Raw genomic sequence first — 16,600 nt, 5'->3', positions numbered from 1 at the left:
AGGTTGGGAGGAATGGGTGTGTTTCTCTGAAGCTCTTTTCCTACCAGCAAAGGTTTTTTCCAAAAGGCTGCTGAAGCCTACAGCGCCTCAATCCTCAAGCATTTTGGCGGTGAGAAAGGAGGCCCGGAAAGGCCCTCTGCACCTCTTTTCTTGTCACCAAAGGCTTCATCAAGCACTTCAGTGGGGAGAAAGGAGGACTGGAAGGGCATGTGTGGCCCTCTGCACCTCATTTTTTGTCGCCTAAGGCTTCATCAAGTGCTTTGCTGACAAGAAAGGAGGGAGCAAAACAAAAAATAAAAAACTTTGTTTGGAAAAAAAAGAAAGGAGCGAGCAGACAAAAAAAAAACAGGCTGGAGAGACAGCTCTTCATAAGGTAAGTGACCCAGCATGGCAGGATATGGGGAGAGCAATTCTGGGGACCCCATTGGAGGGAGAATAAGGTATCTTAATAAGAAGACCTGTTCTATCACTAAGCCCTACATGGTCTTCCCCACCCTGAGATATCTCATGTGCACTTAATGAGCCTTGCATTCAATTAGCGAATGTGTGAGTGAAATGAAGAATTGATCACATTCAAATTACGCAATTCACACCTACGAATCCTCGGGTTATGAATGGAATGGGCAGGCTCCATTTCATTCGTAACTCAAGGACTACCTATATTAAATAGAAATATATAGATTATTTTGCAGAATTCAAATAGTTAAATATAAAAAGTTATAAAACAATCCCTACTGTAATAGAAGAACAGCCAGTCAGCAGATCATGCTCTGATACACTGCTAGTGTCCCTATAACTATCCTCACAGTCATTATGGGACTAAAATTCCTTCACCCTTGAATTGCAGCAGGAATACAACATTTTTATGGAATGCAGATTCCTAATTTTTTAATGACATCCTAAAGACTGCCACTTGGTGGGTAAAATTGTGGACTAGGGCGCTTTCTGACAGGTAGATGTAATCAGAAATGGAGGAATTTTGAGATCCACATATGGCTCTGGAGTACCAGACTGAACACTATTGACAAACTTGAAGAGTTTGAGAATTAGGTTTCCTTTTCCCTCTAACTTTTTAAGACAGAGGGAACTTCTTTTTCATTGTAAAGGGCAGGACTAGTACCAATGGGTTCAAGCTACAAGGAAAGAGATCAGGATAGATATCAAAAAGAACAGAGTGAACTATCAACCAGTAGAACAGGCTTCCACAAAATATCTTTGCTAATATTTTGACTGAGCAGGAGAGGGATTCAATGATTTCTGTAATTATTTTCAACTCTATGAAATGTTTTCTTCATAGATAATTATGGGGGGGAAAGAATCTGCAAAAATGTGCTCATAGTAGAAAGCAATAGAATTAATTATTTAAGAATAATTTGGCAATGTTTTAGGATGAAACTAATATTGGAGATAATGATAATGCATACATCAGTTAACAAAGCATTGGTAGTCCTCCAATTTTTGAAAGATTTATTAATCGATTGCAGATGAAGCAACTTGTTATGATGATGGCAAGATGTATCATGTAGGAGAGCAGTGGCAGAAAGAATATCTTGGGGCCATCTGCTCATGTACTTGCTATGGAGGGCAACAGGTAGGTATTTCCATTCTATGTCATGTTTTTTGTTTATTTAACCAGACAATTTTTATAATCTCGTGCTCTTGCTTAAAGCACTTAAAACTGCTCTGAATCAAGTTAAAGATAATGTCAATTTTAAAATTTAGATACATTTGACTGTGTTTGTGAGTAGTAGAAACCAGCCAAGTAATTAAATTGATCTGGTACATAAAAATATTCATATTCACAGGGTTGACTGTATCTTCAAAACAGACCTATGAGAAATGGTAAATCAGATAAAATTATCAAACATGATAATGAAAAATTAAAAAGTATGTTATTTTATATGATATGTATATACATAAAACCATTATTTTCATAAATTGTTATTTGCAGCAACATTTAATAAGAACGGCCCATAAGACATATTTGAATGGGCAGCTATAAAAACTTTGAATTAAATCTGCTTATCTTGGAGTTGTTAAAATTATATTATTTCCATAACCCATTGTATAGCCACCTCCTTTAAATCTGGGCATCAAAGCAGGTATTCTTTCTGTTCCAAAAATGCTTTTGGAATCTTTACCAAGATTCCCAGCCCAAAGACCCAGGTCAAGAAGGAGATGAAGTCCAACAACATTTGAAAATACCCTCAAGAACATTCAGGTTTGGATTTTTTTAAAAATTTGTACAGGGCTGGCGTTGTGACAATTGCCGTAGACCTGGTGTGTCTGAAGGTTCTCCTAGTCAAACCTTTTTACAGAGAGAGCAACAAAGCACAAACACGGTAAGTGAACATTTGCCTTCTATAGGTTCATATGTGGCTCTTAAATTTTAATCAATACTAAGAATAAAGTATTTTTCTACTAATTAGATTTTATGATTCTGCAGGCACTATGTTTGCATATTTTGTCCTTGGATGATGGGTGAATATCTTATTGTGTATTTTTTTTCCTCACAATTTCACCCATTTGCTTTCTGTGAAATGGGAGTGTTCTACTGTATAAGAATAAATATGAAATTCTGTGTTTAGTGCTCAGAGTTCCTTTGCCTTATCCATTGCCAAAATAGTGGAGCATATATTCTAAAGCAAATTTCACAGCTTCCTAACATGATTTATAGCAGGAGTGTCAAACTCAAGCCCCGTGGGCTGGATCTGGCCTGCAGGGTGCTTAGATCTGGCCTGCGGGGCCGCCCTGGAAACAGTGAAGGACTGGCCCATGGTGCCTGCAAGAAGCCATTGCAGCCAAAAACAGAGCCCAGAAGCCCGTTTTTGCTGGCAGAGCGCTCAGGTCATCACAGGCGCCCCCAACATAAGTAACATTGAGCTGTTAGATATCAAATAATTTCACTTTCTTTGGTAAATTATATGGATCTGTTTGCATCCTACATGATAGAATCACAGTAATATAAACTAGAAAAGGTAAGGCTTAAACAAAATATAAAACAAATGCAAAGTACTTTTCCATGGAGTCCCAAGCATCAATTACATTAGCATAGATGTCTGTAGGTGTCAAGTGATAAAATATGCATTAAAAAAGCAAAGTCTGTGATTATGTATTTGGGCAAAATATCAGGGACTAAGTACAGAAGGGCAGAATTTACATCATATAATGTCACATGTATTTTGATCTAATCTCAGGTTGTTGCAGATGGTGAGACACTGAATTTTTGTTCTGAAATCAAATGATCATTTTAAGATTTTTCATGAAGAGCCTACAGTATAAATGTTGTTCAGATTATCCACACTTTCAGTAAGATACTTGCTGCCTTTTAACATTATGACTACTAATTATATTTATCCATGTTTCCTCCAGCAGAATATCCACTGTCCAATTGAATGCTTCTATCCCTTACATCTACATTCAGATGCACAGAACCAACGTGGAGATTAATTATCAAGATTTCAACATCAAGCAAAAAGAGGTTGCAGCCAAGACTATCACTATAAATTCTGCTAGGAGAAAGCAGATCTATCTTATCTTGTGGTAATGAAAGCATTTAGCTATATTTGGGCTCCATAAAATCTGGATGACCACAAGTTTGTAGCAAAGACATACAAAACACTTTAGATTCTTTTCTGCCCTCTGGTGGTCATCTGGATTTTCCTATCCCAGGCCTGATAGCCTTACAACAGCTGCACTTCTCCACTTTTGCTCAGTTTACAGCTTGTCCAAAGGAGATCTGTTCTGGTGTATTTCAATTCTTCTTTTCAGCTACGAAGCATACATGCTGTCCATTCTTTTCTCAAAGTCTTTCAATATTTTCCTTAAAGAAACTATTGCTAATAATAAACGCTCAGCCATTTGTAAACACCCCCGGGACCATAAAAATTGGAGAGAGAAAATACTGAATATTCAAATGAAAATCCAAGAAAGAAATATGTTCTGCTAACCATGCAGGCGTCAATAGGAACTACATATCCTATTACTGTGATATTTATAATATTCACAGCCTTGATCTTTATAAATGATCCTATTTTTCTCCTAGCAGTATATATGTATCTTATACTGTTATTTATCAACATCAATTTCCTTCTATACCTCCCCCCCCCCATCTCTAAATGTCCTTATATTTTTCTACAAGAAAATACATTAAAGACATTTAGTATACTGTGGACAGAAAAAATTGGTATAATTATGAACAGTGATTATTTTTTATACTGTAAGTGCCAAAGCTTTCTGCTGTGAGAGACAATTCTTTTAATAAAAGGTTTCACCAAATTGTCTTTTTTTGAACTATTGTCTGATTTTTTTTCTAATTAACCTGAGCTCAGCAATCTGTAATCACTTCTGACACCATTATACTTAGCAGCCCACAGAAACAGAATAGAACTAAAGAGAACCAATATTAGGTATTATAGAAAGCCATAGAAAGGTTGCTAAATTCTTTAATTTCCTATCAATTGTTTTCTCAAAATAAAACTCCAAAGGAAATTAGATTGATAAAAGATTATTGCCCCATTATTGCACAGTGAGCTTTCCATTTGTGTGTAAGTTTTAACCCACTTTTTAAACACCCACATTTTGGTTCATCCAGAATGGAAAAGTAAATTTTTGCAAATTATTAAGAATTATTAGACTTCTGGGATCGTAGATGGATAGGGCTATTATATTCACCTATAAATGGGAGATAAAGTATGTGTCAGAGTGCCAAATAGCATCCAAAATTAAATCAGAGTCCAAGGCAAAGTATTGCTCAAAGTTCCAATTTATTAGGAGAGCCATGTTGGCACATCTGGGAAACCCGAATCTGAAACTCCTTGGTTTTCCATACCGTTGAAAGTTCAAGATCTTGCCCCCACACCCACAAGTCCATCACATGGTCCAATCTTCCACTGCCATGTTGGCAGTTCAACGCATCCAGTTCTGGTCAGATGCAGAGGTACCAAGACAAAGGATGACCTTGGTAATCTAAAAGGAATTTTATTTTCGTTACATCACATCCTACTGTTTACTATCTCCTCCCATTTCCCCACTATAGAAACAGCATAGTAAATAGAAGTGTGGCAGGCCAAAGATCCAAAATAAACCTAGCTGCAGGCCTGACAGTATGCATATCCAGTGCCCAAGATTCTGTAACCTAGCCCTTTTCCTTGCACTAGATGTGACTGTGACTATGACCACTTTTCTTTCTTGGTTGAAAGCAGCCTTCAAGAGGTTGAGCCTACTGTGCAGTTATGAAGGCAAACACAGTCTCTTTAAGAGAGACCTTGACAGGAACAGTATACATGTCAATGCTCAGTCCAAAGCACCTCAGTTTGAAGGTGCTTCACATCCCTTGATAAAACAAATATCTGTTGGGAGGAATATATCAATTTGGAAAAGTTGCCTACAACATTATGTTTCAGTATCCTTTCCCATTTATGTATAAGGTGAGGGAATCAAACATTTTCTGGACTCTCACCATCAGCAGGTTTGATTGACTGAAGAGGGGGAACAGACTTTGTGACTCATGTACATATATTCTACCTAATTTATAGTACATAGCTGTATCTGTTCAAATGAATATAAAGGTTAATTGCAAGAATCTGTACCATCAAAGCAAATTGGCAGAAAATAAGAGTTAATGGAATTCAAGGTGGATTGGACTGAACTGTCTCTTGAGGGGACTTGAGATTCATGACATGTTTGACCCCTCCCTCAAGCTTAGCCTAGTTATCTACAACAGGAGAGGACTGCAGGTGGACCTCAACTTACAATGATTTGTTTAGTCACTTCAAATGTACAAAGGCAGTGACTTGTGATCCAGTCCTCACACTTATGACCATGTACCATCCCCATAGTCTCACAATCAAACGTGGAGCACGGCATCCAGCATATATTTACAACAGCTGCAATGCTTATGTGATCACAAGTGGACCTTCAAAATCAAGCAAAATCAATAGAGGAAGCTGAATTCAGTAAACAATTGCATGATTTACTTAATTGCAGTGATTCACTTGATTGTGGGGAAAATGTCATAAAATTAGGCATCACACACTTAACAACCATCTTGCTCAGCAACAAAAAATCTGGTCCAACTATCATAAATTGAGTACCTTTACAACTCAGATTGTGATGGGGAAAGGAAATGAATTTTGGGGCTCCACCCCAAGCCCCAATTTGATGTGGACACAGCTTATCTACATGCAGACCTAGATGATGAGATCTACGTGAGAGGACCTCCAGGATTCCGAAAGCAAGAAGGGGATACCTGGTTCCTGAACAAAAGTCTTTATGGTCTGAAACAGTCAGGTTTAATGTGGTACTTATGTCTTACTGACAAACTAAATTCAATGGGCTTTATTAAGTCTGAAACTGATGAATGCGTGTTCACAAAAAGATCTAACAATGCATATGAGATAATTCTTGTTTATGTTGATGATATCGTTTATATTGGTCCAAATAAGAAAATGAGTGAGATTTTTGCTAAAGCTTTGCAGAGATACTTCACATTGAAATCTTTAGGTCATATTAGCACTTACTTAGGTGTTCAGATTGACAAAACACAGAAGGGGTTTAGTCTTTCACAAGAGAAAATTGACCACATTTTGCATCATTGCAACATGAAAGATGCTAACACAACAAAGAGATCCATGCAAACAGATTTTCACAACTTAACACATGAACCAAGTCCTGAATTCGAGGACCAAACACTATATCGTTCAGTCACTGGGTCACTATTATACATTAGTAGTTGGACCAGACCCGACATTGCACTTAGTGTTAATCTTTTATCACGACACGTAGGTAAGGCAACACAATTTCATTGGACATGCATTAAGAAGTTATTGAAACACCTGAAACACACTAAATACATGAAGTTATTGCTAGAACCAACACACACTGATCATGCAAAGTTATGTTGTTATGCCGATTCTGATTGGGCAAGTGATAAGAAATCACGCAAAAGTACTTCAGGTTACATGATGTTCCTGAATGGATGTCCTGTTTACTGGCAAGTGAGAAAACAAAGTTTTGTTTCATGTTCATTTACTGAAGCTGAATATGCTTGTGTTTCAGATGCATGTAATTCTCTAATGTGGTTTGATGCTTTGATCACAGATATCTGGATACGTCCGATTCGACCAATCACCGTGATGAAAGATAATGAATCGGTGGTTTATATTTCTGAGTCACATTTTACAGGTTCTAGGTCCAGACACATTGACATTCGTTATCAAAACACAAAGCAATTAGTTAAGCAAGGTTTTGTTAAATTGCAATGTTTCCATACATGATCAGATTGCTGACATGTTCAACAAATCACTTCCAGCAGCTCAACATGAGTATCTGCAGAAGAAGATGTGCCTTATTTGATGATTTGATGACATCAGCCCAACTAGCAAAAGAAGGGGTGTCACTGCGTTGTTTGCTAGCTGAGCTGAAGAGTTATTGCGCAGGTCACTGGCCTTATCAGCAAGTGATGTACTGCGCCTGCTCACACATTCCAGTCTTTTGATCTTGTTCGTCTGCCAAGAAGGTGGGCGACAATTGCTCTTGCCAAAATGTAACAATTAGATAGATTTGTTTTATTTTATTTTCATATTAAAAGTTTTGTTTTTAATTAGAACATGTTATCGGGTCTTATTTTCGCTTTTTCTGAAGATATGCTTTTTAGGAAAGCCGACGGTCTACACCTCATTAGCTCAGGGTGAAATTTCCCCTGACATAGACATCTCCATAGCACCCCATTGGAGGATTCCAGAGGAGGAGGTAGTCTTGTGCCAGGGGGTCCTGTTCCACCCACAGTGGCTCCAGTTGACCGGCTGACACTTAAGCAGGAACATCAAAGGGTGACCAATTTTTCCAATAGGGTGATTGGAAAAATCGTGGCCTCACGTAGACAGTCGACCACACACATACACAATGCCACGTGGGCCTCTTTTGTAACCTGGTGCAGGGGGGCACGTGGTTCCCACCGAGGCCTCAATCCTTCAGGTCTTAAGAGTTCCTACAGGATGGGTTGGAGAAAGGCCTTTCTTACAGCACCATCCGTAGACAGGTGGTGGCGCTATCTGCAATGCTGGGGGTGAGAGGTCCAGATCACTTGCTCAGCATCCGGTGATCATGTGGTTCATTAAAGGGGCTGCTAATCTCCAGCCACCGGTTGTCCAGATTTCCCACATGGGACTTACCGGTGGTGCTCCAGGCACTTGCAGAGGAACCTTTCGAACCGCTGAGGACAGTCAGTGCTCAGTATCTCACCCTCAAGGTAGACTTCTTGGTAGCAGTCACTTCCGCCAGATGTAGCTCGGAACTGAGTGCCTTATCGTCTAGGGAGGATCTCTGGGTGCTCTACAAGGATCATGTGGTGCTTTGCTTGGACCCCTCCTTTCTACCTAAGATTAACACATCCTTTCACAGGGCTCAGAAGGTTGTGCTGTCAGACTTTTGCCTCGCTCCTTCCAGAGGCAGAAAGCGGTCATGGCATAAGGCTGGATGTCCGACGGGCGCTGCACATTTACCTTTCGGTGTACTGCTTCGTTCTGACGTATGGAGCCAGTTTGTGTCTTTTAGGCCTTTCTCCTTAGGGGCTAGGGTTACTCCTTCCACCATCGGGTGCTGGATTAGGTCAGCAGTTTCCACCGCATTATCAGACAAAGGGCGTTCAGGTGCCAGCTGGCATCACTGCCCACTCGACGAGGAGTGTGGCGACTTCAGCAGCCTGGTCCGCACAGGCTCTGTTTAGACATCTGTTGAGTGGCTGCCTGGGTTTCACCCACGCCATTCATCAAACACTACCACCTTGATGCCTATGCTTCAGCTGAAGCCTCGTATGGTTGCAGGGTTTTACAGATGGTTTTGGAAGCCCAGCCTTTTCCAGGGCGCTGCTCTGGAGAGTCCAAAGAAGGGTTAAACACAGCCAATCTTCCCAGAACTGAATTGAAACTTTAAGCCACGCCTCTGGTGCTGACTATCCTCAGATTTTTTCAATTCAGCTAGCCCAGTGGACGCGCTAAAATTTTTCTCCAGTTCTAAGATTGATTCCTTGGACTCTCCAGAGGAAGAATACCTTTTAAAATGGTGTAATTAAGGATTTTTTAGAGCAGGCTGGTGAGTTTTAAATTAAGTTTGTTTTTTTCCCCTTTTTAATTGGTTTTTTTTTCTCACCCTTTCGGCTCTCCTGGAGTCCAGGGCTTTGCTCTGGCTCCTGGAAGCCGCAGGCAGCTGTTGGGGGAAGCGCGTGGGTCGGAGTGCCAACACCAGCGCTGTTGGGGCACCCCTACTGGGGGCCGATTCCCGCTGGAAGCCCTCCGTTGCAATTTGTGCTTCTAGCAAGTCAAATTGCAGCGTGGGCTTCCAGGGCAGCCATTTTGGCTTCTTCCCTCTTCAAATTTGGCGCGCAAAGCAGCAGTGAGTTCCGGCCGCCATTTTGGATTGCGCAACCTTCCGTTTCTACTTTTAAAAGTTTTTTGCCGCAGCTGCCTGGTGCCTGGCTCTTTGCAGGAGCCGTGTGGAGTCAGACTTGGCCGGTGTGACCGGCGACCTGGGCCCCAATCCAAGCAAGGGATAGCGGCGTGGGATCGTGGCCTGCTGGGTCGCTTCCCTTACTCTCCTGCAGGCGCTGGGAGCAAATTCTGCTCGCGCCTAAAGATTCCAAGCTACTTCAGGCCTTGCAGTTTCTCTGTCTCCTCAGGAGCATCGTGCTGCGGTGGGCTTTCTGGAGGTGGTGAGTGGTGGTTTTTTCCCATCCCCCTACTGTCCCAACCAGTGATTGTTACCATGGCAGATCAGGCCCCTGAGAGTTCTGAGGGTGTCTCTTCCAGAGCCCCTGTAAGACAGGCCGGGAAAGCTGCCAGGGAGGCCATTAGAGGGAGTAAGCCTTACTCCAGGCATGGCCCCAAGCAGGGCTCAGGCCTAGACAAATATGCATTAAGGCGACAGAAGGCCTTAGAAAAACAGTTTTCCAAAGACCAACAGCAGGCCCAATCTTCCCTTTCGGTGTCTCCTGGGGAGCCCTCCAGGGAAATTCCTCCAGCCCAGGGAGGCCCCATTTCTGATAGTGAAGAGGAAGGGGATTCCTTGGCCATGGCAACTTCTCCAGGCCATTCCATGGCTGATCAGGCTGATCTCTTTGCCTGTCCCTCTGATATGGAGGAGGGACCAGCTCCAATGGGGCCCTTAGCCCCTCAACAGCCGATCTCCGGGCCCACTCAAGGGGTTCGCCCCATTGAGGACCAAGGGCCTAATTTATCCACTGAAATGCAGGAAATAATTAACAGGGCCATTTCCCAGGGCATTGAGGCAGGCATGCGAAAATGTGGCAAGCGCACTCGCAAGACCCACCATTTGCAACCCCAGGAGGATTCCAGAGAGATGGCTCCTAGCCTTTCACCCCCGTCCCTGCATTCTTCAGTGGCCTCCGATGAGTCAGACTGGGAGGAGGAAGAGGATTTTCTTCCTAGGCAGGAAGCTGAATTCTCTGGGGATGAGGCAAGCCCCGCCAAAAAGCCGGCCTTTTCAGGCTTATTTAATTTGGATAATTTCAAAACCATTTTAGATAAGGCTAAGATCTCAACTTGCATGGGGTCCACCCCCCCCAGCTCAAGAGGTTGTAGACCCTGATGATCTATCTGGGGATCTCTTTGAGGAACCCATTTCGGTCCAGGAAATAGTTCCTGTGCCCAAGATGTTCCTCAATTTAGTTCAAAGACAGTGGGCGCAGCCAGCTACCATGGCTACCCCCAGCAGCCATGACAAGAAGCTATACACGGTGGATGCCAGCCTGGACCTGTTCGCCACCGCGGCCAATGCGCATCTTCCGCGGTTCTTCACAAGGTTCCACGACCCAAGGGCGGAAGGAGTCAACGCGCTGCACGGCCCGTGGCCGAAAGGTCTGCTTTACGCTTTCCCCCCGCTACCTCTTCTTCCCAGTCATCAGGAAGATCCTAGCAGAGGAGGCGGAGGTGCTGCTGGTAGCACCGTACTGGCCCAGGAGAACCTGGTTTGCAGACTTGGTGAGTCTTTCGATCACACCACCGTGGCGGATTCCTCCACAGGACATCTCTCTCAGCCAGGGGGCCCTTCAACATCCAGAGCCCCAGTGGCTGCAGCTGGCCGTCTGGCACTTGAGAGGGATCTCCTAAGCAGAGGCAAGTTTTCAGACAAAGTGATTGGCACCATCCAAGCGTCACGACGGCAGTCCACAACGCGCATCTACGACGCCACTTGGAAATCCTTCGCCAGTTGGTGCACTGCTCATGGTACGTCTGCGCCCCTTGCTTCGGTTCCTGTCATCCTGGACTTCCTGCAGGAAGGTTTAGACAAGGGCCTGGCACCTAACACCCTGAGGCGCCAGGCGGCAGCCCTGTCAACCATCCTCTCAGTTGAGGGCTACGCATCTCTTGGCTGGAATCAGACCATCCGCAGTTTTCTCAGGGGAGCGACCAACCTGAGACCCCCAGTGGTCCACAGATACCCATCTTGGGATCTCAATGTAGTGTTGTGGTCCCTCATCGGGCCCCCGTTTGAGCCACTTAAGACGGCCAGTCTCAGACACCTCACATTCAAGACGGTTTTTCTGGTCGCTATCACGTCTGCTCGTCGCATATCGGAACTGGCTGCCTTGTCAGTCAGAGAGGACTTGTGTCTCATTCGTAACGACAGAGTAATCCTGAGGCTGGATCCTTCCTTCATTCCAAAGGTCAATTCCTGGTTTCATTGGGCGCAGGAGGTGGTCCGCATCCTCGGCACCCGAGGGAAAAACGCTGGCACATGCTGGATGTGCGCAGGACTATTCGCAGATACATCAAGCGCACGGCCAGTTTTCGGAAATCTGAATCTCTATTCGTCTCCTTTCAACCAGCTTCTCAAGGCAAGAAGGTCTCTTCATCTACCATCGGCGGATGGCTGCGAGCCTGCATTGCGCTTGCCCACGTTTTACAGTCCGTTCCTGTGCCTCGCAATATCACAGCACATTCGACTAGAAGCGCCGCCACCACAGCTGCCTGGTCTACACAGGCACCGGTTGAAGAGATCTGCAAGGCGGCCATCTGGACTTCTCTGTCTCCATTTGTCCGAAATTACAAACTGGACAGTTTTGCATCGGCGGAGGGGGCCTTTGGGAGACGTGTTCTTCAGGGCATCCATACCAGCGGAGCGACCCTGATGGCTGAGCCTTCCCGCCCTAGTGACAGTTAGCTTGGGCATGTCCCTTCTTTGGACTCTCCAGAGCAGCGCCCTGGAAAATGACCATTGTCTTACCTGAAGGGTCCTTTTCAGGGTGCTGCAAGGGAGAGTCCACCTCGCCCTGGGGTCTATTCTCCGCTGGTGTTTGTAAGTCAGTGTTGTTTTGTTGTTTCTGTTATTGTTGTTTGGACTATTTTTTGACTTGTTCCATATTAGACCTCCAGTTGAAGTTTCAGCGCGCAACTGTTCCACGTCTTCATTGAATAAATCTGAAGATAGTCAGCACCAGAGGCGTGGCTTAAAGTTTCAATTCAGTTCTGGGCAGATTGGCTGTGTTTAACCCTTCTTTGGACTCTCCCTTGCAGCGCCCTGAAATGGACCCTTCAGGTAAGACAATGGTCATTCTCATGCTTCTTAGTTCCCTCCTTTGGGGGGTAGCTTTGGCATCTCCCACTCCTGGATGCTTCCTCATTCCTTACGGAGAATGACACTTGGTCTTACCTGAACTGTATTCTCATAGGATGGGGAAGCGTCCAGGTCCCACCCTTAGGTAGCTTCTGCTTTGTTTAAGGGTCACAAATAGAGCTGAGGAGGCGGGTGCCTTTCCCTTCTCCCTTCCTTTGCAGGTTTTTTTCCATGGAGCTGTGATCTTTGTTGAAACAGGAGCCATGCACAGGAAGCAGAGAGGCGTGGCTTCAAAATTAACTCAGTTTAAGGGCAGACTGACTGTGAGAATATCCCACTCCTGGATGCTTCCCCATCCTAAGAGAATACAGTTCAGGTAAGACCAACTGTCATTCCCTCAATATTAACCTCCATTGTTTATCCTTTATCATCTTTGTAGCTCTTTTCTGCACTCTTTCCAGGATCTCAACATAGATTTTGTATTGTGGTGAAATGAATGCAGTATTCAAAGTGTGCCCTCATTAGTGCAATATAAAGCAGTACTATCACTTGTGATCTTGATGATATCCCTCTGTTAATGTAGTTTAGGACTGCATTGGCTTTTGGGGGTTGTAGCACACTGCTGGCTTATACATATATAATGGTCCACTAGGACACATACCATATTTTTAGGAGTATAAGATGCACTTTTTCACCCTCTAAGAGGGTGAAAATTTAGGTGCGTCTTATACACCAAATGTAGTCACGCACACCCATCGGCTCCCACCCTTTGGCCTCTGCCTCCCATCCATTTGCCTCCTTGCAGCAAACGGGCTGTTTCAGCTTCAGCATAGCTTGATTAGCACAAGCAGCTGATTGTGGGTTGGATCGGCCTCCCCACCATTAGCTGTTTCAGGCTGAAGGGATTGCCATTGCCTATTGCTGCCTCCGCGTGCCCATTTTCCGCCTATTCTAATCCGGAATGGGCTGAAAATGGGATGTGGAGGGTAAAAATGGGGCATGCGGAGATGGCAATTGGCTATGGCAATCCCTGCAGCCTGAAACAACTAATTCAGCTGCTTGTGTAAATGCTAGGAGGCAGAGGCAGCTTCCCCCCCCCCTTGTGCTAATTAGGCTAAATTGAAACTGTTGAACAGTTACTACTGTTCAGCCAGGTACTACCTATTCTGTACTTATGCATTTGATTTTTCCTAAGTACAGGAACTTTCCTTATCACTGAACTGCATCTTACTACTTAAGGCCCAGTATTCAACTCTGTCAAGGTGCTTCTGGATCTTGAATCCATCTTTCAAAGTATTACCTATTCATTAAAACATTTATTAAAACATTGTTTTAATTAGTCAAAGGACAAGAATGCACAATGAAGATTTTAAAAGCAAGACAAAAAAGTCAATATAACATACAATCCTTTTTCCAAATACTATCACTATGTATCCCACTGTCAAAATGGCAAAAGAACAATATAGAACAATTATTACATAAGGCTCCCATCATACAGTTCAGTTTAATAATAGGGGTTTGTTGTGTTTGTGTGTGTACCTTCAGGTTAGCGTTGACCTGTAGTTTTCGGGCACCAATTTCAGATGAGATGGATACATCTACAAATAATACCAAAGTGATTCCAATATTCTCCTTCCCCATTTCTTACGCTGCTTTCAAATGACAAATGTTGCATCCAGAAATAATCATATTTCTATCCACATGGAATCAATTTCAGGAGAAACTTCCATTCTACTGTTAATGAACATCTCAGGTTCACTAATTTAAAAACAAATTTCCAATATGTACAATCCTTAGCTGAAAATGATAAAAAGCAGTAAGTGATTGATTTTATGTCACTTTTATTTCACTATTGATAGTTTTTGCATTTTTATTTTTCAAGAAATTTTCATAATTTTTATGTCTTTTAACTCTCAACATATGTAGTTTTTAGCAGATTGTGTAAAGAATATGCTTCAAAAATACTGATTTTAAAATATCAGTGGTGAAATAGGCGAAGGTTGGTATGAATAAGAGTTATTCCCAATTCATCACAGGCTTCAATCACAACTTGGTCAGCAGCAGAACCAGACGGGGAAACAATGAACTGGACTCCATTCTGAGAAAGGAAAAGACATTTATTAAATGAATCACTTCAATTGTTACGTTAGTAACATGATTATTAAGCGAATCTGGCTTTCCCAATGACTTTGCTTGTCAGAAGATCTCAAAAGAGGACCACATAACACTGAGTCACTGCAACCAACCTAAATGAATCAGTTGCCAAGTGTCTGAATTTTGATCAAGTGACCATGGGGATGATAGAACAAGTTGTAAGTGTAAAAAAATGGTCGTAAGTCGTTTTTCTCAGTGCCATTATAACTTCAAACAGTCACTAACCAAACTGTTATAAGTCAAGGACTATCTGTACTCAACTCAAGGGCCCAGTTAGGTGATACACTTCTCTCCCCATTCAGACAATACAAAGAAACAGGCATGTAACATCAATATACCAATTACATTTCAACCAATATTCCCTAATGACTTCACCCAGTAGTTTCTTATAAACATTGAATACTATCAAAGACAGCATCTTGGGGCATGACATTGTAAGACTCCAGACTCCAACCCACAGTCTCCTAGTACAAAACTTGGGAACATACTATTAAAAGCATAAGTATTACATAAACGTACCACCCAATTCATAGAGCTGATCAAAGGGGATACTTTTGCAAATTGACTCAAAAGCCAGAGGAAAATCAAGTGAGAAACACACAGATTGTTTCTCTCCTGTAAAAGTCAACCAAATCAAGGCCAATTTTTTCACATAACCCAGATGAAACACGTCATGGCTTTACAGGATTACTTGTCTCTAAGAATGCTTTCAGTTGGATCACCACCCTCTTCTGGATTCCCTTACCCAGAAAAAGATATTTGCATTTTGGCCCAGAACAAGCAACCTCCTGAAAAGAGTAGTCAAAGCACTGCCTCTTTTTGGGAAGAAAAACCATATCTTAAGAGCTGTGGTGGCATAGTGGTTAGAATGCAGTACTGCAGGCTATTCTGCTATCGGCTGCCCATTTGGCAGTTCAAATCTCACCAGGCTCAAGGTTGACTCAGCCTTCCACCCTTTCGAGGTGAGTAAAATGAGGACCTAGATTGTTGGGGACAATATGCTGATTCTGTAATAAGACGCGCCTCCCCCCCGCCAAAAGAGAGTGAAAATCTGGGCGCGTCTTACATACTGAATACAGCATTTTTTGGCCTACCGAAACCCCACCTGCTTTGCAAAAATGGACATGTGGAGGGTTTGGGATACTTGCAAAGTTCTCTTGGGGGCTGGGGAGGACAGAAATGAGCTTTTCTTTCATCTCCTTTGAAAGGGGTAGTCCAAGTTGGTAACATGGTTGTTTTTTTAAAAAAAACTTCACTAATGTCTTAAGTTAGATGTCTTAAGTCTTAAGTTCCTTAACCAAGGAACTGTGAATTTGGAAATTCAGAAGATGAAATGAAACTTGCATTTTGTATTAGTGCTAAATTGTGAAAAGAGAGACTACTAAGGGAACCTGATTTGGAATTGCAGGAAGCAATGTAGATATCAGCCTGAGATACATGTTACTGATCATTCTCTAATTAACACTAGTCCACAATCACCCCCAGTGTGTGGTAATCTAGCTTGTTTGCTGTTTTAAGTGGGTTTCAAAGAGCCAAACATTTCCATTAGAGTATGGGTAGCAGATTAAACAAGAACATCTTTTATTATGTGATTTTAACAAAAGATCTTACCTGATTTGCTCTATCTACATTATCCCTAAAAGGGAAAAATGCATCAGAGCTTAGTGAGACACCATTTAATTTTCCAATCCAGGCTTTTTTTTCTCCTTCAGTAAGCAAACTGGGGACTTCCTCAAATTGTGCCTTCCACTTTGCAAAATCTTCACCCTGTAAAAATGTATTTTTAATCATCTGCTAAATGGAGGAAATCTCATTCATGTAAACATGGCAAATACAGTGGCAATTTGTTTTATCCTCCTTTTTCTTAGTCCCA

The 16,600-nt window shown here is 42.7% G+C and overlaps 2 protein-coding genes across 2 annotated transcripts in view; one reads left to right on the top strand and one right to left on the bottom strand.

The window, feature by feature from the left end:
• Positions 1 to 4,278, top strand: part of FN1 (fibronectin 1) — a 150,379-nt gene extending 146,101 nt beyond the window's left edge. Inside the window, exons 45-47 of the mRNA XM_081967190.1 lie at positions 1,485 to 1,591; positions 2,250 to 2,342; positions 3,373 to 4,278. Of these exons, the coding sequence (XP_081823316.1) occupies positions 1,485 to 1,591; positions 2,250 to 2,342; positions 3,373 to 3,450 (278 nt within the window). The 3' untranslated portion in view covers positions 3,451 to 4,278. The remainder of the gene's footprint in view (positions 1 to 1,484; positions 1,592 to 2,249; positions 2,343 to 3,372) is intronic.
• A 10,119-nt stretch (positions 4,279 to 14,397) lies between these two features.
• The window catches only part of ATIC (5-aminoimidazole-4-carboxamide ribonucleotide formyltransferase/IMP cyclohydrolase), an 82,386-nt gene continuing 80,183 nt past the window's right edge, over positions 14,398 to 16,600 (bottom strand). The window contains exons 15-16 of the mRNA XM_081967103.1: positions 16,339 to 16,494; positions 14,398 to 14,671 (exon numbers count right to left, since the gene is read on the bottom strand). Of these exons, the coding sequence (XP_081823229.1) occupies positions 14,552 to 14,671; positions 16,339 to 16,494 (276 nt within the window). The 3' untranslated portion in view covers positions 14,398 to 14,551. The remainder of the gene's footprint in view (positions 14,672 to 16,338; positions 16,495 to 16,600) is intronic.

This window comes from Natrix helvetica (genome assembly GCF_964273705.1).
Source record: "Natrix helvetica genome assembly, chromosome: 1".
Lineage (NCBI taxonomy): Eukaryota > Metazoa > Chordata > Lepidosauria > Squamata > Natricidae > Natrix > Natrix helvetica.
This window is presented reverse-complemented; position numbering and strand designations above follow the sequence as displayed.